Source organism: Eretmochelys imbricata, chromosome 1, assembly GCF_965152235.1.
Source record: "Eretmochelys imbricata isolate rEreImb1 chromosome 1, rEreImb1.hap1, whole genome shotgun sequence".
In the NCBI taxonomy this organism is placed as follows: Eukaryota; Metazoa; Chordata; order Testudines; family Cheloniidae; genus Eretmochelys; species Eretmochelys imbricata.
This window is the reverse complement of record NC_135572.1, coordinates 244636002-244659772: the sequence shown is the minus strand read 5'-3', so window position 1 is coordinate 244659772 and position 23771 is coordinate 244636002. Positions and strand designations below refer to the sequence as shown.

At 38.9% G+C, this 23771-nt stretch overlaps 1 protein-coding gene across 1 annotated transcript in view; it reads left to right on the top strand.

Annotated features, from left to right (window-relative positions):
- Positions 1 to 23771, top strand: part of PIK3C2G (phosphatidylinositol-4-phosphate 3-kinase catalytic subunit type 2 gamma) — a 289894-nt gene that overhangs the window by 111718 nt on the left and 154405 nt on the right. Inside the window, exons 16-18 of the mRNA XM_077831041.1 lie at positions 4015 to 4108; positions 5737 to 5831; positions 18690 to 18707. Coding sequence (XP_077687167.1) covers positions 4015 to 4108; positions 5737 to 5831; positions 18690 to 18707 — 207 coding nt within the window. The remainder of the gene's footprint in view (positions 1 to 4014; positions 4109 to 5736; positions 5832 to 18689; positions 18708 to 23771) is intronic.

Genomic DNA, 23771 nt, shown 5'->3' with positions numbered 1-23771 from the left:
ACATCATGCATTTAAAGCAGTGGTAAGGACATTTAGGGGAAACACTAGGGGAAATACTCCAAGAAACAGTACAAGCTACCAAGGAAAGATTGTTGGAGTCCCCGATGCTGCAAAATGTTGTTAAAGACTAGATTTGACATTGTGGTTTATATATTACCCTTTACCAGTAGCACCACCTATATGCATTCCCAGTACAAATATATGGAAAGACAGAGTCCTTGCCATGAAGTACACAGTACTTGAAAAGATAATGAAGAAATAGAACAAAAGTAGGAGAAAGGAGTATATCATGCAAGTAAGATGGTCAAGGTGATTGGAGGATCAGGAATAATTTAGGGGTGACTGAAATCAGTCCTGACACAATGCTTGAAGATTCACTAGATGACTCCGCACTTATCTACGTAGCAAGTTACTGCACAGTAAGCCTGACTGTGAATCTGCAGCATACGAGCTTGTCATGTAGTAATTCACCATGTCAACAAGTCCTCACTAAAGGACCCCTCTCACCTAAATGGTTTACATGGCTAGAAGAAGCTGGAATTTCTAGTAATGCAAAGGATAGGTTTATAAAATCATGACTGGCATGGAGAAAGTAAATAAGGCTGTGTTATTTACTCCTTCTCATAACACAAGAACTAGGGGTCACCAAATGACATTAATAGGTAGCAGATTTAAAACAAAAGGAAGTATTTTTTTCAACAACGTACAGTCAACCTGTGGAACTCCTTGCCAGAGGATGTTGTGATGGCCAAGACTATAACAGGGTTCAAAAAAGAACTAGATAAGTTCATGGAGGATAGGTCCATCAATGGCTATTTGCCAGGATGAACAGGGATGATGTCCCTAGCCTCTGTTTGCCAGAAGCTGGGAGTGGGCGACAGGGGATGGATCACTTGATGATTACCTGTTCTGTTCGTTCCCTCTATGGCACTTGGCATTGGCCCCTGTTGGAAGACAGGATACTGGGCAAGATGGATCCCTGATCTGACCCAGTATGGCTGTTCTTATGTTCTTAAGTTTCTGATTCACATAGGGTTTCTGAACCAAATCGTAATAGTTTTTAAGAAGTAGAATGTAAGAATGCTACTTAGGCATGGCAGAATACTGACTGAGTTTTACATTGTGGAGTTAATATTTCTAAGGATGTTCAATGTTCATCCTAACCAAAATAATCCTGAAATACAGATAAATAGAAAAAGAATCAGCACCACTAAATGCTCTCTCTGTGGCCCCAAACAGCCCAAAAATTCAAGAGCAGGGATGGTGGTTACTGTTTGGATTGAACAAGTTGTCACTTGGTTAACACAATTGGTCTATTACTCATTCCCTTGGAAGGGTTCTGCTTGACCTCAAACTGACCTTCACATATACAAGCTGAACGAAACCGTTTAGTAACTGAGAGCAATACAGAATCTCATCCAAAAACAGAGTGGCAAGAGCCATGTTTGCTGAAGCAAGCTCTAGATTTTTACTTCAGTGTGTACACCTTTCAGTGCATTGTGACACTAAACAGATCTCTTTAAAATAATTTAGAAACATAGACACATTTCACATTACAGGTCTTAGCAAATTAGTTTTAAGGAATCAAACCATTAGCAGTTGGATTTTCTGGAACGGTTCAAATAAGAAGGTTTCTCATTCTTCGTCTGGTTGGGGAGAAAACAGAATTTTGTCATTGTAACATTTCACATCTTCGAGCATTGACTGCTCCCAAGGACAAGCAGTAACTGAGTAATAACATTTTCTGCTTGACTTGGTGCCTGTGTAGAATATATTTCACTCTCCAGTAACCTGTTGAACCAGGAGAGAGGGGAAAGGGAGGTACTGATTCCCATACTATCAGCGCAAGTTTGGCTCACAACCCTTTGGAGAAATTACCTAGTTTGATGATAAGATAATAAGGGGATTCGGGTTTTTTTTTAATTTGTGATCTTCATTCAAATACATTTTGTTCTAAATAACTATGTAAAAATTAAAGTAGCAGCTTCAAATTCATAGTATGTTGCCTGACATTACAAAATAATTAACTCTTGTAAAATAGACCAATTTGGGACTAAAATGATCATTTATTTATAAAACACCCCCCCCACACACACATGGTACTCTGAGCACTACACAAACAATTAGACAATATTAAAAACATCATCAAATATGCACCATAAAGATAAACAAAATATTAAAGAGACAAACACAGTGGCATCATTAAAAAAGAGTTTGGAAGGGATGTGCTATGGATGGGCTATGAATGCAGTGCAGAACCTGGAGCTTTCTAACAGGTCCAAAATATAGTCATTCCATTTTTTTTAAACTATTTGAACACACACAGCAATTTGATTATCAAAGTGTGTAGGGTTTTCTGGTTTGTTTTTTAAATTTGATTATACTTAAAAGTACCTCTCTAGAATTCCAGGGTACCCAGACACTTCTGCACAAAACTGCCTACACAAGTTCTTCAGTCTCTCTCAATTGTGGAAACTTTATTACTCTGCTGGTGACCATTGCTTCTATTTTGTTGTTGTCTTTCATATTTTAGTTTTCATTTATTTTCAAGTGAATTGAATGCCCTGACTGATGACTTGGAAGAGTGAAGTCTTCTGTTAATTTACAGAACAGACATCGCATGGGCATCAGCAATGCCAGCTTCCAGACTGCCTCTGCCAATGTGCAGCTGGCCTGACCTGAAAGGAATCCCCTTTGGATTCAATGACAGCTCAGTTTTCAGTCCCCTGTCAGCCCTTGTCATCCATATCTAGAGCATCAAGTAGACGAGACTGTTGCTGAGATTTTTTCAAAGGAGCCTAAAGGAGTTAGGCTCTGAAGTAGGACTGAAATCCAGTGGAAGTTGCGCACCAGATGTCCTTAAACTCCCAGTGATAGTGTCTGTTTAGAAGTGGTGGGGTTTTGTTGTTTTCTGTGATGCAGATGCTTGACCTGAAGGGACTAGATTGAGCCTATCAACCCATTTCAGTGTGTCCCCTGAACATACGATGGTAATGATGCTAATGACTTTGGACAGAGTTGAGCAAATTCTCTGGAGGTGAAAAGCTGCATAGCCCATTACTAATTTGCTGAGTAGAGCTTGTCAAAAATTACAATTACTTTTTGCAGAATATTTCAAATGATTTTTTTTAAATTCTCTGAGAATTTTTCAGTTTTTGACGGTGAAAGCTGAATTCTTTTACTGATTTTTTTTCCCTCAATTTCTGGTTTATTAATGAAAAACTGAAAAATGTTTTGCTAAAATTTTTGGTTTGGGTCAAAAAGCCATATTTCACCAGAACATTTTTTTAATGAAGACTTTCTGACCAGCTGTACTCCTGAGCCATGAAGTTTTGTCCTTAATATAGAGCTAGTTGAAAATTTTCCAGTGGAACATTTTTCCACTGGAAAATGATGTTTCATCAAAATCTAAACTTTCCAAGGGAATGTGTTAATTTCCATGAAATTTCATTTTGGAAAAAAATTTTTAAAAAGCATTTTGATTTTTCATTTTGAAATGATTGTTTCCACATTCTATATTGTATTATAAATAAATTATAATATATAATAAAAGTCAAAATCAAAATGAATCGACAATTATTTTCTAAAAAATATTCCAATCGAAATTTCAAAAGTTTATCTTTTAATTCTGATTCAGAACAAAAACAAATGTTGAAATGTTGGAATTTCCCATGCAATGGAAATTCTGAGTGTCAGCCAGTTCTGAAAAAGAGCTGCAGAAAGCTCATACTTTGCTTCATATACTAGTGTGTAACTATGGGACTGAATTGTTAATTATAGCTCAACCGAAAAGAGGTACATGGAGATCAGTGTAATGTTTTTTTGTTGTAAGGTATAGTAAAAATCTATGCAATTTAAGTTATCAGTCATGTGTGTTTGACTCCTATTACTGTAAAACCGATTGATCTTCTTCTCCCATTTCTTTAGCATTTTGTATTGCTGAGAGTCATGAGAATTGTAATGTATCAGCAGCAGCTCAGTAATACCTAATGACCTCTATTTGTTTTGCGCTAGTTTTCCAGATCAAGACATTCGCAGAACTGCAGTCCAACAAATGGAAAATCTGTCAAATGATGAATTGTTGGAATACCTCCCACAGCTGGTTCAGGTAATGAAAAAATTGATAGCTAAGGAAGTTCTCTAGTCAGATCAATGACTTCATTAAACACTTTTAATTCTTTCAGTCTGATTGATACATTAGTGGAAGAATAAGCAAGAAGGTAAGATCAGCTGATGCAATGATTGAGTTAACTACAGGGCTGAACTATAGATTGTGCTCTACTCAAGAGAATGTGGTTTGCTTCTCAACATTGCTGATTGGATTTCTATGTGTTCTTCCTCTGGAAAAAAAAATAGCACCTGAAAAAAAAGGAAAAGGAGTTACGACCAATAGCACACACCATCAAATCAATGGCTGGTAGTGGCAGGGCTTCTCTGCCAGAAAAGTAGTGTTTGGAATCACAGTGAGTTATTTACTTTTAGATATCTATGCAAAATAGCCAAATACAGTTGATGTAAGGATGGGGGAAAGATGCCACCAATGTGGATGGAAGAGAGCAATTTGCGTGCTGAATAATCTTTCATTATATACGTTGTCTTTCTTCATAAATGATCCCAAAACACTTTATAAGATGTAGGACAGAATGTCCCCAACTGTTTTCTCAAGGGTTTGCAACCATGGCTCAGTGGATATTTTCTTGGGGTCCAGGAAGAGATGACTGTCCCCAAAATATTGTCTTTCCTCCATACAGTCTTTTATAAATGTTTCTCCTACAGCTCCTGTGGGGTCAGAACCCTTCAGATTATGCTGGGGTGTGTGCTTGTGGGAGGGCAGTGGGGGGGGAAACCCAGGAAGAAACCACTTTCAATGGCATGTAATAATTAAGTTAATAGAGGACTGAACTATAGATTGTGAAAGAGTCATAATCCTAGAATTTAAGGTCAGAAGGGACCACCAGAATGTCTAGTCTGACCTCCTGGATAGCACAGGCCACCAACACCACCCAGCACCTGCACACTAAACTCAACAACTTAAATTAGACCAAAGTAGTACAGTCCACAAGAGACTAAACTACTACGTGCCACAGACAAAGAATAGGTGGGACAGAGATGCACCAGTGGCTGAGGCCCCTGTAATGGCAGGGAAATGTTTAAGTGAGAGAGACCCAGATAATCCTGACAAGTGACCCACATCCTGTGCTTCAGAGAAAATCTTTGTCGGCAAGTCTTTCCATTTGCACCCTGTATCTGTCTTGTCTATTTAGACTTTATGCTCTTTGGGTCAGAGAATGTCTCTTACAATATATCTGAGCAGTACCTAGCACAATGGGGTTCTAATCTCAGTTTGGGCCTCTAGGTGCTACAGTATTGTTTTAGATAGATATAGATATATAGTATAATTTTTTTAAATTATTTGTTTTTAATTCCAGGGAATCATTTAGGAATTTGAATCTATTTTTAATTTTCAGAGGGACTGGTGTGTCTCCAAGCACATCTCACAGGATCAGATTGAATTTAGTCTCTGCACCTGTACTGTCCTCACAAAAAAAGGTTGATGCTAAAGTCCTGACTTGTCTATGCCCACGGCGTTTTTGGGGATGTTCTGCATCTATTGGGTTGTCACATTTAAAATAAATTAAATACATAAATAAATAAAATCTTTGTCAGGCCATTTTGTTTTAAAGTTAACGCAACAGAAACAGCATGTAAGTGAATGTGGTTTCTCTATCTGTTAAGGTGATCAAGTTTGAGTGGAGTCTCGAAAGCCCCCTTGTGAAACTCCTGCTGTGCCGCTCTCTACAGAGCATCCAATTAACTCATCGACTTTACTGGTAAGATCGTCTAATATACCAGATTGTCCATTTCATTGATTGTTAATGAGCTTTGTCCACTATGTTTACAGCACACTCTCACTATATTCAAGATCAAGTAAATTAGGAAAATAGTTTTACTTTCCTAATATTCGTTTCAGCACTGGGTCTGAGTGAACCAATTTAAATAAAAGAACCACCTACCTGAACCTGCATCCAGGCCCTTAACAAGGGTTTTATTTTTAAATCTTTAGTTCACTTTCCACAATCTTGAACTTTCTAGTTTCAGCCAGAAATGGTAGTACTGAAATATTGCCAAAAAATACTTCCAAGCACACTGAGAGCAGGACATATTGGCTATTTCATGAAGAAACTTGTTCTTGAGAGCTTACCAACCTGACCTCAAAAATTCAAACTTTTGGATGCATATCAAAGCCAAATCACTAAACACTTTCCCATTACTAATCACCATACATTATTGAAGGCTAGATCCAAAAAGTTCACACTACATAGAAAATTCTTTGCTTCATATACTCTCCTACTTTTCTCCTGCATGTTGACTAGATTTTCAAAGTGATTTTTGCATCATGGGTTGGATTGAGTCCATCCAGCATTGGAACCTGTCAACCTACCCAAACCACTAGGCTCAGAAAAATCCCTCCCACAGGACCAGCAAGAGCCAGACTTTGCTTAAAACTCTCCTCCATCCCTTCTCCAATTCACCTGATTGTTCCTTCTCCAGGCTCAGAGATCTGTCATCTCTCCATGGAACATCAGGTAGTGGCTCGTAAACACAGTTTGAGAACCTCTGCCATAGCGACTTAACAGTATCTGTTGCAGAGCCAACAACTGGTGCATCATTGACCAAGGCTTAGCTTTCCCAGCCCCTAATACCAACTAGCTCTGTTTGGTGGTATTGTAGTAACCCCAAACCTGCCAGCCAGAACATGAATCCTTGTGTTTTACATACAGTAACTGAGAAGGGGAAAAAAATTCTGTATCAAGCATTAACTAGGTAGGGGATTTTTGACTAATTTCCTATTAAGCTGATCTATAACCATGCAACACACTCATGTGTGTAGTAGTGTAAGGGCTTCTATCCTCTGTTGTGGGCAGCCACTGGAAGGCCACATTATCATACATGTACAGGTCTGACATGCCATCCAGTAGAGGGCAAATATATATGAACAGACAGCCAATCACAGTGTCTGGGATATTTGTCATCGGCGCATGGTTAGGCCTTTGCCCTGGAGGAGGTTCTCATATATAGGCCAATCTGATAAGTTATGTGGCTGTGGATCAGGGGAAAGAGCTGCTGTAAGTGGTGGTGTACATTACAGAGACTAATAATAGTGTTTTAGAACCAGTTACTAGGTTATGAGCTGGAAATAACCATAACTTGATATCCTCTAATGTACTTCCTGAAGTTAAATGTTTGTGTTAATCTACGTGCATATAATAAGAAACAGGGTGTCCAACCGTTATTATTGATTATGGAGATGTAATACATCATATTGTGACTGTAGCTGTCTTTTGCTGGCTGGACATTCTGTGTAAAAGCCATTGCAAGTTTATCTCATGTGATAGTTTATCTCAGCCACTGTTTGCCAGAAGCTGGGAATGAGCAACAGGGGATGATTTAGTTTGATGATTACCAGTTCTGTTCATTCCCTCTGGGGCACCTGGCACCGGCCACTGTCGGAAGACAGGATACTGGGCTAGATGGATCTTTGGTCTGACCCAGTAGGGCCATTCGTATATTCTTATGTGATGATTATTCTACACACTAGATTTGTCAGTTCAGTGGTTTCTAATTAAAAGGATGGTCTTTCCATCAGCTCTGCAAATCCTGGGGTCTGAAAGTCGAACTGGGTTCTTTTTGCCTGCACAGTAATTCCATTGAATTACACACCTCCAGGCAAAGACTATACAACTGAAATGTAATAATTCTGTTGATGATGTGCAAGATAGAGAATTTAGCTCTTTTTCACACCTTTATGAGCTCAGCAAGTACTAATATATGAATAAAAGATTGTGAACAAGCAGCTATGGATAAGAATACACAGAGAGAAGATCCATCAAATAAGGAGATGCCTTTTTTCAGTAGTCATCTTTTTGATCATACATGCAGTTTAACTGAGAGTTTTGCCATTGCATCTTATAACTTAGCTACACTAGAGGGAAGTTCACTTAAATAATGATATACAATGAATCTGTAAGTTGGCCCAATAAATCAACGGCAGCTCTGGAGGTCTGGATTTGTACATTGACAAGCCTCCCAAGCATAGTGAGGCAGATCATCAGCTGGTGTAAATTGTCATAGCTCCAATGAAGTCAGCAGAGCTTTAATATTTTATACTAGCTGATGATCTTCGCCAGTATAGCCTTGCTACTGAATTTTTCACTTTGTAATGTAGATCTATGAAGTGCCTTTTCTGTTCCTGTCTTCTGCAAACTTTTTGTACACAACCAAATCATCTTCAACTCTTACATAATCTACAGGAGATAATCTTCCTTGTATGCAGCAGCTAATCAATCCATGATAATGGTGCAGTGCAGAATCCCTGTCTGGGAGAAGAGAGTTCTATGTAGTCGGATTTAAAATGGAAAAAAAAAACCTAAACAAAAACCACAGCAACTTGAAGATTTTTGAATTATCATGGTTCTCCCTGTATTCCAACCAGTAGCAGCAGCCTGTTCATGTCATCAAACAATTTGAGTGCTTCTCAAGGACTTTTTACCTATCTCTGGGTGTTAGTAATTAGAGATATCATCAACCACAGAGAGTAAAGGCTTTAAATGTTTTGATTATCCAGTCATGCGCTGGTTGCAGATGTGAGGTACAGTTCACCAATAGCCTTTTTAATTTTCACTTTTGAAAGATTCACATGAGTCTGTGGTAACTTCTCATAAGGAGTAAGCCATGAGTTGCCATTTATCCAATATTAACAGCTGTGTCCGAGGATGACGTATGCCACTGTAAAAATATCCTCTGAGCTAAAACATTGCATGCAACTTCCTAAGGAGGGGGGATTCTTAACCAATTTTTAAAATTAAAATAAAGTTAGTATGCTTATTCAAGTAACCAAAAAAAGAGGCTTACATTTTGCTTTATGCTGTTACAATACCAAAATGTAGATTCTCTAGTATTATTTTTGGATTGATTAATTTTCAGTAAAGTCTCATCACTTTGCAATTCATAGAAGTGCCTTCCTCTCTGGATGCATTATCTTTTTAGAGGGGGTTTTACATCTTTCTGAAACATCTGGTACTTGCAATTGTCAGAGACAGAATGCTGCACTGGAGTGATCATTTGTCTGCCAATTCTCGTTTTTCTGTCTTAATGGAGATCTAAAAACAGACAACTATATAAAATCAGTTCAGAGTCTATACTGGCTGCTGTCAGGGTGCACTATGATGAGTGCCCCAGTGTTGAAAAGTCTTCTGGTGATGGAGATTACAGCTCGCCAAACAGGCCCTCCAGAAGCCAGTATTGCCTCAGAAGTGGGCAGTGCTTGCTGAACTTGGCAGGGCTTCAGGTTCATTTATCTAGTGGAAATTAAAAATTCACCCATTACATTAGGAGGTTCTCCTATTGTCTACATGCAACAGGCAGAGTTGGAAGTGTAATGTTACTGAGCATTTGAGATTTTTCAGCTTTCCCATTTAGCAGCTTAGTAACTCCAATCAAAGTGTGTGTGCCCCAGCATGTGACCTGCTTTCTTTCTCTGGCAGCTTGATGAACTCCTGAGTCCTGCTGCCAATGATTTGTCAGCCAAGGATGATGTCACGCAGAGAGGAGAGATCCTCTTGTGGCTAAAGTCTGGGACTCTTGGCCACAAGACATCATTGCCAGCTCTGCCACAAAGTTCATGTTTGACCTTGGACAAATAATTTAATTTCTCTGCTGCCCAGTTTTCCCATCTGCCAAACAGGTATAATAGCCCTTATTACTATTCTTGTCTACTTCAATTGTAAACTCTCCAGGCAGGGACTGTTTCTCAGTATGTGTATGTATGAATCCCACTGTGCTGGACATTGATCTTGATTGGGACTTCCAGATGGTACTGTAATACGAACCACAATAATTAATAATAATGGCCACCTGTATAGCATTAATTTCAGTTCTTGCTGTTCAGACCTGCATTAAGCTCAGTTGTACTGAGTTGTAGATGGAAAACATGTTGTGTAAAGCCTGTGCTCTTTGCCTTTATTCCTTCCCTGCCTTAACACACCCTTCCTCACCCACAGAGATTCCACCTAAGGGTATTACTCTTTAGGTTTCTGCAGGTTTGATGGGAGTATGCCTTTAGCTATTGATCATTTCAAAAATGGATGCCTAATTTTGGACTCCCAAGTACGTATTTAGCTGCCTAAACAAATTGTCTGATTTTCAAAGGTCATGAGCACCTAGCAGCTCATGTTGACTTTAGTGGGAGTAGCACTTCTGAAGATTAGGTTTCTAACTCAGCCACCTAACTGTGGACCTAGGACCCTACCTTTAGGCACCATATCTGAAAACCTTACTCCTTGCTTCCCCAACCGCTACCCCTTCTGCATAAATCACACCAATTCCATCTGCTTTTCCTCTGTTCTGGACACATTGGTGGAGATGTTCATTCTGCTTCATATGAAAAAAAAGTCCTACTTCCATTTTCACTAGTAAAATATTTCTATATGACATTTTACATTACTATAAAATCTTTCTCTTCTAGAATGAAAAACTATGAGTAGTTTTCCAGGTAATAAGTTCTGTGCAGAAGTTATGCTTTGTATTAATAATGGCTTTTCTCTCCTTTACAAATGAATTCCAGTGCCACTAAAAGTAATTAAAAACAAAGTTATTCTTCCATTTAGCTCTATATTTTAAAGAAAATAGATAATCTTATTTTCTAAATGTTTAATTCTGGTTCTTTGAGTTGATTTCCAAATTAGCAATCAAGTAATGTCTTAGAAGCAAGTACTGGTAAAAGCAAACTTTATGAGAAAGAAATCTATCTTTTATCATAATAATAATTGGCATTCTTCTGTTAAATATTCCAATATACTTCACAATACATTCTTCCAGAATATTTTTTTAAAGGAGATTTTAAGAAAACCCAGAAATCCAGTGATGCTGTTTCATGACCTAAGTGGAGAATTCAGCTGAACAAATCTTCCATGTTTCACAAATCTCTTCCAAGTCCAAACACTTGTTCCTGCAGCTGGGTCACTGATAATGCTACTAACTTCTTTTAATGGCAAACTAAACAAAACATCGCTCAGTCATATGGCTTTTTTTAACAACAGTTGAGCGACGAAAAATAAAATTGACATCATTTCGCTGCACCCTTCCCCCAAAGTAAGACGAAGAGGCTTCCCAATAATAATGGGCCAACTTGTCATCTGTTAATATTAATGCTGGATAGTAAATCATAGGACTTTCTTTTTCATAAAAGTGAATTAGCAGCTTATCTGACCATTTAAAAAGAAAGTTCTGGAATAATAATTGGCAAAAGGTGACAAATGTGCGAACACTTTGCTGCCATGTTGGTTTTAAGATTATTGGGCCAAGTGCTCAGCTGCTGTAAATCACTATAGCTCAGTTGACTGTGCCATGCCAACTTACACTGGCTGTGGCTCCTTAACTCCACCAGTTGGCATGAGGGGGTAATTTGCTCTCCCTCTGCCACTTTTTCTAAAAATGAATGAATGATTTTGCCCATTTTTTTCAGGAATCAGCTCATGAATGTTGTCAGTTACCACACCCCTAAATATTTAAACTTCTCACTTTTCTATTTTAAAGGAATCCTTTTCATGGAGCATAAAAATTGCCCTTGAGCTGAGGCACTGTCCAGATGCTACTTAAGTCCCACATAAACCCTATTTTGAGGACTTAAGGCTTGTCTACATGGGGACACTCAGGAAAATTAATCTGAATTAATTAAAGGTGTGAATTTAAAGTGGATTGATTAAACTGCATTAAAACCCTGTGTGGACAGTTTCATTCAGAATTAAAGTGATCTTAATTGTGGTTCACTTAGTTCCCTTGGACGGAGGAAAGGCCAGGCCAAATTTGAATGAGTGGCATTGCGATCTGGCACCTAGGGTCTCAGTGCCATTCAGATTTAACCCAGTCACCCCTTGGTCATGAGAAGGAGGCGGTGAGGGAGAGCTGGGCCAAATGTGAGTAAGTGGTGTTGTGACCTAGAGCAGAGAGTTGCAACACCACTTGAAATTTGCTTGTCTGCCCCCCTGTCATGACAGAGGAATAGCTAGGCCAAATTTACAGTTCCAATCAGGGGCTGGAGGGTGGGGGACTGGGCCCCCTGGGAAACAAACTCCTCGTTTCCTCCCCAATTCAGTATGATCAAATGATTTCCTGCATGAAATGAAACTGTCACACAGTGCATGCCTTATTAATTTAACCTTTAGTTACACATTAAAAGATGAAAAAAAACCAGGTATATCCCTTGCATTAACCTCCTGAGACTGATTTCCATGCATTAAATTTGGAAGTAATACTTCTAGTCTCTTCACCAGTACTTTAAGCTATAATTTAAAGTCATTACTGAATAAAGAAGTAGATTGATAAGATTTAAGATTCTATGGATTTTACCCTTGTTAGAGAAGAATTGAAATTCTAGCTTCTCTGTAGGACATATGCAATTTACTTCTCCAGTGCCTCTGCATGAAACTTCAGCATAAAAAGAATTCATTTAGTATTAAACAACTTTACAAATTCTACTTGGACACCATCTGGGTCCAGACTTTTTCCTCACTTCAGTTCAGAAACCTGTATCTAAATTTTTGCTTTCTCAATGTGGCTGATTCAAAAGAAAGAAATCTTGGACAATTCTTATTAAAAATCAGCAGATGGGATTCAGATTTCAAAAAAGACTTTACAAGGTTCTGAATTCTCCCTTCCATTATCATTAAGTTCCAAGTGGTTGTGACCATACACCAGATTGATAGCTGGGAAGCTTCATGCTTGCCACTGATTTCTACAATGTCTTGTTCTTCTGTCAACTGTAATTGTCTCTGCATCAAAAATCAAACTCTTACTGATTAAAAAGGTATTGTAACAAGCATATGAAGTGAGGGCCTCAGGGCATCCTTGCCCCATCCAACATCTTTTAAACTTTCTTGGTGGTTTGAGGCTTATTTAGTAGTATGAGTCTCTGGGAGGCAAGACCAATGGAGTGAGCTGTGCTGTCTCCTGGAGCTGTGTTGGGAAGAGGGGATGCTTGGTTAGCTCCTGCAGGGTGCAAGAAGCAGAGTGGTCCATAGCAACTGCCTCTAAGAGTAGAAAGAAGCTGAGTGAGCCCTGATAGACCCTGCTGCCTCCAGAAAATTATTCTCTTTATATTCCTGCTACTCTTATGTGTGTCATTTTCACACAGGACTTTTATCCACCTTTCACTCAGCACTTTGCATTTGGAGGTTTTATCTACCCTTTGTCTAGCAACCTGCTGATCAGTTTCCTACTTGTATGGAGCATCTTTGCTGCTTTCACAGGTGGCAATTGTACCACACGATTGCAGCAGTTGGCTGGGTCAGCATGTGGCTAGAAACATGTTTCTACAGATCATTGCTTTCCACAGTGGAATTGAATATTTGGAAGAAATGTTGTAGCCAATGGGGTACTTCTACACTGCAAAGAAAAACCTGGGGCTGACCGATGCCAGCTGACTCGGGTTCCCAGGTCTCAGGCTGCAGAGCTGTTTAATTGCAGGGTAGACATCTGGGCAGTGTGACCTCTGGGACCCTCCTACCTTGGGCTCCAGCCCAAGCCCAGAAGTCTACACTGCAATTAAACAGCCCCTTAACCTGAGCCGTGTGAACCCAACTCAGCTGGCACAGGCCAGACACGGATGTCTAATTGCAGTGTAGACATACCCCGAGATTGGAACTGTTGCTTGGAGGTAAGCTATATGAACAGGTTTCATTGTAGTGGAATATTATGAATGTTTATAAACTTTGCTACAGTGCAAGATTATTGTATTCTTAAAACAAAGAAAGAAAAGTCCTCCTGAAGGCTGAATGTACTTTTGTGGCTTGCTATCTATCCTGAACTTTATTTCATGTAATCAAATAAGTTGCTGAAACTTTATAGAATTTTCTGGCTTGTAACATTGTTCAACTAGACAGTGACTCTGGGTCATGAAAAGAGGAGAGTGTCACCATTCTCTTGCATGTACCCTCTAGTTAGAGGCACAGGACTATATGAGTAAAAGAGGAATTTGGGGTACAATCCTGCCACAATGAAGCCAAAGGAAATATAATAGAACCTCAGAGTTACAAACACCAGAGTTACAACCTGAATAGTCAACCCCACACACCTCATTTGGAACTGGAAGTATGCAATCAGGCAGCAGCAGAGACACCCACCCCCACCCCCGCAAAAGAAAAAGCTAGTACAGTACAGTACTGTGTTAAATGTAAACTACTAAAAAAATAAAGGGAAAGCAGCATTTTTCTTCTGCATAGTAAAGTTTCAAAGCTGTATTAAATCCACGTTCAGTTGTAAACTTTTGAAATAACAACCATAATGTTTTGTTCAGAGTTATGAGGTTCTTTGTAACTCTGAGGTTCTACTGTAATGCCATTGACTTCAGCAGGGTTAGAATTTCACTCTCTGCCTCCAGTTTTTATATTAAGGAAATTTCTGTTGTGGAAGTAAAGAGCAGTGTATCTAAAGTGTTACCAAAGTATAACATAGCCTTGTGGAACAGAATCAGTAGGAATTTTTTTTAAGACTGTTGGCTAAATTCTCTAGCAGCAGGGAAGTTGGCCCTCAATTCTTTACTTTTCAAAATCATTAGCTTGCTGTTTAATTCACCTCTTTAAATTTGGGATGAAATACATGATAGATTGTTTCATATTTTGTCAAGGGAAATATATTTTTCACTGTCACTTAGTATTGATCTACACTCATCATATTTTACTTCCAGTATTCTCAGGAAGGAATAAATCAAGCAGAGTCGTTTTTCTGTAATGTCCCCAAACTATTTAAACACTAAGCACACCTTTCCCACTCACTCACTTTCTCCCTCCCACAAACACTCTCACACAGCCAATCAAAGGCTGCCAAGTGTGCTAATTTTTAGCCAACTTTTAAGTATCCTCTCTGTAAGAGGCAGAGGCAGCCTGAGCCATAGAACCTGCATTAATTTTGCTTTAATTAAATTGATATTAATGACCCCAATCCAGCATTGAACTTAAGCATGTACCTAACCTTAAGCATAGGACTAATCCCTTAAAATTATGCATGTGCTTAATAGCTTTGTTGGATTAGGGCCAGTATAAGAGTTGTACCAAAAAGACAGTATTGGACTCTAGATCCAGGTTAGGTTTACGCTGAAATTCACATTCAAGGTCTAATCAAAATTACGGCTCAAATTCAGGCTTGGATTTGATGGTGCCAAAATCTAATGAGCCAGTCTTATAAGACATCCAATTCATCTGAATTGGGGACCCTTGAAGTAACCCTCTTCCTGATTCGGATGTGACCCAGAACCAAAATTTTAGGGGCAAATTCAGACCCAGATCAAAGCATTTGAATATGAACCTCTCAACCACCATCACCTCTTAAATCCAAGCAATTTGGATTTGGTTATGGTTGATCTCTAATTATATTAGCAATAATGCCATTAGCCCACTGTTGTTTTGAGGCAGTAATCAGATTACCTCATTGTGAATCTGTTTCTCATTATTATCCACTCAGTTTGGATTATTGCCTTGGAAAATAGAGGGATAATTATATTATTACTTAATTAATGGGTTATCAATCTTCTCAGACTCCTGTTTTACTAAGAGTAAACATCAACCAAAACAAAGACATTTACTGTGAATGCAAAAGGGTCGTCCACCTTCTGAGTCTCCCATCATGGCCAGAGGTTACTCTGCCTCTGTTTCCCCACGTCAGGGATTTTTTAAACAATATCCACACCTCCAGTCCAAAGGTAATTTAAATCCCTTCTGGGGTCCAATTTATTCTGTCCAATGGGTACACCAAGCCCCATCCACAGTTCAGTGTCTCTCTCTCCCTTAGATAGGGAATCTGCAGCCCTTCTTCTTGGAGCTGGACAATCAGTGTCTATCTCCCCTTCAATAGGGAGTCATCCAGCACTCCTTCCTAGATCTGGGTCCCAGCTTTACCTAGCTGGAGTCTTTCCTCAGCCTGTAGTCTTTACCACAGCTTCCTGAGCTGCCCTCTTACTCCTGTATCTTCCTGCTGTACTTATAGGGGACACCTGTCCTCCACCAGGCCCCTCAGGGTTGTTAATGAGGTACAGGTGAGCTGGAGCCATTCTGTCTTTAAAAGGCCCATTTCATCCTGCAACAGTGAGGAATATTCTTTGTGTACTAATTCTGTTTGATCCTGTCTTTTGGTAGCCAAAATATGACTGGGCACTTAGTTCACCTATGTCTCAAAGTTATAACTTGAAAGAATGCAATACACTAACATAGAAATGTAAAAAAAATTAAGTGCCTCCCTCTATCTCTCTGAGCTTTATTTCTGTCTGGGCTTTCTTTCTTTCAGGTTTGAAGAAAGAGATGGGAAAACTGGCTGTATTGCTCCTGGGGGAGTTCTATGCCAAAAAATTATGTGCACAATATTTTAAAATTCTGCATATTTATTTGTCAAAATAACACAATATAATCACATCAGTTTCAGTTATTTTGGTAATTTATTACAAAATACCTGTCAGCAAATATGTCTGTAACAATACAGACAACAAAAAAGATCCAGGAAATGTTTGTTGACAAACAGATTCCTTACTAGCCATATTAATACAGAACCTTGAGTAATAATTCATTTAAACTACAATATAGAAATGTATTTCCCACACCCTTCAGAAGCAGTGCAAAGGCATGGGGGAGTCAGATAAAGGAGGAGCTGTGGGAGAGGGAAGTAACTGATGGGAAGGAGCCTGGCTGTGAACTTAGAGGGTTGTTGAGTGTGGATGGGGGAGAAGTATGGAACAGGGTTTGGGGTGGGGGGGAAGGGATTGTTAGGGAGGCTCCCCCATGCAGACCCTGGCTGACCCATAGCCTCTCTCATTCAGTCAGGCACATCTGCATCTGCCCCCATGTGTCCCTGATCCCCCATTCAGCCATCTCCTTCCCCCTGTATCCCTGCATTTCCTGTTCCCTTGTGTCCATGCACCCCCTCCTCCCCATGTGATCCTGCACCCCCACTCAGCCACCCCCTGTCCCTGTGTCCCTTCACCCCACTCCCATTCAGCCCCCACCTCGGTCTGTCTCCCCACTACCTTCTGAACCCCAGTCCATGGCCCCCCCAGCAGTCCCATGCTGTCCGTTCACCCATATCCCATGCCTTCTGACCTGGAACCACGAGCAGCTGTGAGGAGCACAGCCTCTTCTCTTCCTTATCTGCAGCTGGGGCTGCTCCTGCCCAGGAGTAGCCGCTCTCTGTTTTGGTACCACAGCAGCTTCTGGTTGGTGAAAGGCATAACTGCAGCACCTCTCCGGAAGAGATTTTTCTGCAGAGAAAAAAAAAATCTGCTCTGGACATGAATTCTGTGTGTGTGCCATGGTGCAGAGTTCCCCTAGGAGTACTGCATGGCTGTATCTATGGATTGATAACAGGATATATAACATTTCACCTTTAGATGAAGGGTTTGAGTCCAGCATATGTTGACAGCAACTGAAAGTAATTACCAACTAACTGACTGGCCTCTGTGTAATGAATTGGTGCTTTTGGTCTGCTTCCATATAAAAATATCAATATAGTTGGAATTAACCAGCAGTCTTACTGGGACTCTGGGACAGCAGAGAATTGAAGGACTGAATGGCCTCCTTCACCCCCTCGAGATAGTCCTTTGAAGTCTGGTTTGAGGCAAATAATTGAGTATTCCACAGCAGCATAAAATAACTTGTATTACTCTTGTCTATACTGTTCCAGGAGTGGAGGACTAAGGACCTCTTTGAAGTCAGTGGAAGACTTTCCAGTGACTTCACTGGACTTTGAATGGAGGCTTTAATTTCTGGAGCTCAAAGTGTGACAATTTCACCAACACTACATTCACTTTTTTAATTTAAAGAGTTTTGAACAGAACATTCATTGATTCAAGAACAAACCTTTACAGGTACTGCATTCTTCTCTTTTCAAATAAAACTTTTCCAATGGGGGAAAACCCAACTTTATATCTTCTTGAAAGCTAAGTTGGAATTGGAAAAGAAATTGATACAATATTACAAAGAAACAGTAACAAAAATAAAATACTAACTATAAAGAGGTCCCAAAAAACCCAAGACATTTTGACAAAGACACCTTCAAAATCCCATGTTGACATCTTTATTTCTAATAGTTCCTGCTTTTTGTGCCATTAATTCCAGGTTTGGCACACAGATTGTCTCAGTTGTGATTGTCAAATAATGCGTGTGTCTTAGGCCCAAAGAAAATTTCACACTGTAGTCTAGTTAAAATTTACTTGTAGGTTGCCTCCTGGAAACCTAAAATCTGTGGTAAGTCAAATGATTTTCTATGGTATATAATGATTGCTTATTATAGCTCCAAGAATGCTGTCATGCAGACAAATATAATGAGTGGTAACTTTTCTTTTACTTAAGAAGCAGATGGTTGTATGGTTACAGTGTTCTTTGTGCTAAAGAACATCTGCTAACTCAAGGCTGGTCTCAAAGGGATACTTTTATGGCTTTGCTTTCTCATAGATAGGTTTAGTGCGTTGTTTTGAAAGAGAAAAGTGTTTTTAAATTGATGTAAAAGGAGAATAAAACTCATAATAGATGGTTTCAATGTATCTTCATAGATGTTATTTCAAGCTAACTGTGAACTAGTCACCAACATACATGGCCCTAGCAGTGTGGTTTAAATTGTATGTAGAGCTCATAATGATGCCTATACATAAGGTTGTACAAACATTTCCAGTGAAAGGGGTCATTTTTGTTTACATGTAACTTTGCCATTTTTTTATCTATCTAGCTGAAATACAAAAGTTTTTAGTCAGTCCAGGAGATTTTTTTTTCTGGAAAAGTTTGCATCAAAAGAGTTGAAGCTTTTCAAGGATGAAAGGGGGAAATTCACTTTTTCCACTAAAAATTATAACTTCTTTTAAAGAGCTCTGCACATCAGTGGTAAAGAGTCCCTGACTTAGAGAGTATCGGGGGTAGCCATGTTAGTCTGTATCCACAAAAACAACAAGGAGTCCGGTGGCACCTTAATGACTAACAGATTTATTTGAGCATAAGCTTTCGTGGGCTAGAACCCACTTCTTCGGATACATGCAGTGAAAATTACAGATGCAGGCATTATTATAGTAATAATAATATACTAGTATAATAATGCCTGCATCTGTAATTTGTATACTAATTATTAATAATGCCTGCATCTATAATTTTCACTCCATGCATCCAATTAAGTAGGTTCTAGCGCATGAAAGTTTATGCCCAAATAAATCTGTTAGTCTTTAAGGTGCCACCAGACTCCTAGTTGTTTTTGAGTTAGAGAGATATCTTGTGGTGTTGTAGTCAACACTGATTGTAATTTGTCAAAAATTTAAATAAAGTATTTTGTGTATGCACATTGGCTCATAACAGTCTATCAACATTCTGTTGGCTCTGTCCATTTTTGCATAGTTTAGGAAAGTTGTGAGTAGTGCTGTGTGTTTCTACTCTTAGGGAAAATGTGAGAGGAAGGAGGTAGGGTTCCAAGCACTCCTCCTTGTGTATGATAATATGAGGAAGTGTGAATGGAATAAAGCCAGGGCTTTTGTTTCATGGATAAAATGTATTGCACATTACAAAGTTTTCTGTTGTGGCTGAGCATATTGTTGAACGTGATGGAAATTCTTTATTTCTTCATTTTACTGTTTTTTCAAAATGTAGGCAATGCCATATCAAAAACCAGAATTAAGAGTGTTAACGTTACAAAGTGAAGCACTCAAAAGTCAGGAAGTGACAAAAGTTATCACTGTGAGTTTATGCAATAAAAGACTATGTCATAATACGTACTCACAAGGGGACAGAATTAAAGTTAAGAATATAATCTGTAAAATGATCTGAAAAGAAATACATTAAAAATTGGGCTTATGTGTGTGTATATAAAGTAATTTGTGGTATATAAAGTAATTCTGGGGAGATGGTTTTCAAAATATTGTTTTTTCTGTTTTTTGTTTTTGACGTTAAGAATATTGGGAATGGCAAATCTCCTTTTTCCATGGTTTTGCTGGAAGATATTGTAATAGTTTCAAGACTTACCTATTATGAGTTCTCATACCTTAACTGAATAGAGGGGCATTGACTCTTTTGATGTTCTTAATGCAAAATATTAAAGTTAATTTAACTTACTCTTCTGTGTCACTGGTGGTCAGTACTTACGTCTCTGATACTGGGATTTCAGTCTGGATTGATTAGCTGATTCACTGTGTGGAACAGCTCTGAGAACCAGGATTTTTCAGCTGTGATAGCAGAAGAGTAATGGGTTCCCCAGCTTCTGTTGTTGTGGTGGCAGAGTTCAATAGAAAATGTTGGTGCTTTTAGGAGATGGTTTCAGAGAGGGGTTTGTGCAATCACAATTCTAGTCTTCCTCCTACACACGACTGACAAAGTTTGTGAGTGAACAGAACCATGGAGATATTCTGGGTCACTGTAGGGGAAAAGGGTCAGCATGAGTCCAGGATATCAGTGACAATCATGAGTAAATGATCACACTATTTGCCAGCTCGTCTGCACTTTCTTTGGTTCCCTGCTAAATTGGAAGGAAGCCATCCCTGTTTCAAAATCCTAACATACTTTTTAAACAGCTAGAAATATATGCTTAGTTAGTATTTCCTTTCCATGAGAATACTTCCTGCATTTGCTGCAGGCTTTGACTGGCAGAGGGAGTATCTACAAACCCATATCTCTGCTGAGATTTGTTCCACCCATGTTAAACACCTGGAATTGTTTATTTGCTATATGGGTGTAGTATTGAAGAAGAGAACGTAAAACGAATGCAGTTGTAAGCTGTTAAACTTTGATTACACTGGCACCCATTATCATTCCTTTTTACTGCAGGAATAGTGCATGGGTTCAGTCTGTTTTAGCAGTGGGACTCCCCACCTGTGGGTAACAACACATAAATATACAAACTTGGACAGCTGTGGATGTGTGTACCCTGAGTTGCCTTCATTTGGAATAAAGACACCCCAATGTAGTAAAGCTGCTCAGATTTTAAAAAAAAATTGTTTATAAGAAGACAATGTAAAGGTTAATTAAGATGCCTCATAAAACTAAACATGATCTTATCATTACAGTAATACAGCCAAGATTGTGCAAACAAAAGTAATCGTTTCAAACATACCGATTTCTTCAGTACCAAAACGGGGACAGGCCACCAATTCTGAGCATTTAAAACATGCACCACTGATCTGGCATTTATTTCACCATATCATCCTAAGCTAAATAAGCAGCAAGTGCCCAGTTCTTTGAGTAGGCTGGTATCTTTCTCCTTGTGGTTATCTTCTGCAATTAGTAAAAGCAGGCCTGGGAACACGGCAGAGATCTTCACCTGCCCTCTGATATGGCTGTCTCCCTTTGGGTCTGGCTGAACTAACTGAAGAGTTTGGTTCCTTTTTTTTTTTCTTTCATATACTTGGGAGTGGAATTAGCTCCCACTCTTGGAGATGTCCAACTGAACATGGTCCAAGGGTTTGTGATTTTTTTTTTCTGTGAGTCCCAGACTAGCTAAAGTCAGGGGACAGCTGCTCCACCCTTCTGGTAAGAAAAAAAAAACCCCACAACCCTCTGACTACTACTTTATTTGAAAGTTTAAAGGAACAGCGACAGAAGGATGGGTTTCACAATGTCCATGAAGGGGCTTTCTATTTTTTTGGTTTTTATGCCACTTTTCATTGGCATAATTTAATGCTTTTTTTTTTATGGGCAAGTGTCTGAGGACCCTTTCCTCCTCATTTTGCTGACAGATAGTCTGTGATTTCCTAGCTAGAGGGCCAGTCCTCTAAAGGGGCTCAGCAGCTCTTAAAAAGGGGCTGAGCATTGTAACCTGCCATTAGGAGTTGAAGCAGTCAGCACCTCAAGGAGGAACTCAGCACCTGGTAGGATTGATCTGTCTTACTGAATATCCAATATCGAAGGAAACTTGCTCTCTAACTCCTTTTCTCATACAACTACTTTTTTGTTGCTTCCCATAAAAACAAAACCTAGTGCCTAACTTATACCCCATGCAAACTCCATTCATTCCAGTGGGGATGTTTGTGGTGTAAATCAGGGTAGATTTGAGTCCCGAAAAGTTCCCATAGAATATTCATCTTGTTCTATCACTTTGACTGCACTGTGTTCAAAGATGGATTTAATAGAATATGTAATGTTTTAATTTTGCGTGAGAGACATTGGTGGAAAGTGATGAGTGAGCATAGTCCAAGCAACTGCTTCTTTGTGTTGAAATCTGCTTACTACACCCATTGGATTTGATAGGCATGTAGCTTATCTGCCATCTTAATCATTTGAGCCTCAGAAACCTGAAATTAAGTTAGCTAAAAACTAATGGTGATGTCAGCTTCATTTCTGAAACTAGGCCATATGGTCCAGGGGAACGAAAACCTAAGAGGAGAACTAACAACATGAAAAATCTCCTGAGATCCCATAATTTTTAAGGATCTTCAGCCTACCAGATAGTGCTGAATTTCACTGGTTAAATAGTACATCTTGGATTATTTATCCAGCTAAGTTGAGAATGATCTACCAAGGGCAGTGTTTAATTTGTAATGAAAGAGGTGCCAGAGCTCAAGCAATTTTTTTTACGTTCATGTAGCAAGCCCAGAGGTGCCAGGGCTATAAACTGCCAAACCTGGAGATGCCGGGGCTCACCCCTGGCAAGCCGTGGCACAAATTAAGCACTGACCAAGGGGCTATGTTTCTAATGAAAGATCATGATGCTGCTAAACAAATTTTGCATGCTAGAATTTTAGTGACAACAGGCCATCAACACAAATTAGGTCTTGAATTTGTGGATATTTCATTTAAGGCTATTGCTAGAGGAGCTGTTCTTTTAAACCCATGAGACGCCATGTCTAAAGGTTTTATATTGCTGTTAATGTTTTATATTGCCTATGAAGCCATTTTTTTTACTTTGGCTACTGTTGGAAATTATTTTGCCATTATATCTTTTGCATGATACTGTTACTCATAACTTACAATTATTTTACATAAAGTGACACATTAATGTTCGCAGTTATTTTATGTTTATATTACATCATAAAAACATGTTACTTGAGAGTAGGGATTGCAATGTGACTGGGCTTTATTTTCTAAGACTTGTTTATCATGTTTTGTTTGAACTATTTGTTATGGGTAAAAATTTATATGAATTTACCCTCGAGAATTGTTGTCAAACTGATTCTAATTTTCTTTGAATGCATTCTTGTAAGTAGTCACAGAATAGTTTGAACAAATATATTGCTGATTCTGAGTTTATCATATGCTACAGGCTGAGACTATTCACTAGTAGTTTGCTGTGTGGTTGGTCATCTAAGTCTCACAGGCCTCAGTTTAGGAAAGCATCCCAATTTAGGACCACACTTAAGTGCATGCTTAAAGTTAAGAGTAAATAGTGGTAAACTTAAATACATGTCTAATTGCTCTCAAATCAAGGCCAACATATAATTTCAGACCTTTTGCTTGATGACTAACACATTTGAAGCAGGGGACTAGTGAGAGCTGGTTGAAAATATTCCATTGACGCATTTTTAGACAGTAAGTTACTTTTCAACTAACTGGGAATTTTTGGGAATTTTTGGGGGGGGAATTTTTTTTAGTTTTTTGAAACCGTAAAACAGTTTCAGGTTATAAGTTTTCAGTGAAAACCTGAAAAATCCCAACATTTTATTTTACTTTTATTTTATTTATTTATTTTAAGGCGGTAGGGATGCTGGAAGGCAGGGGAAAGAGCAACATTCTACCTAGCTCTAAAGTTGGTAGAATAACAAAGTAATG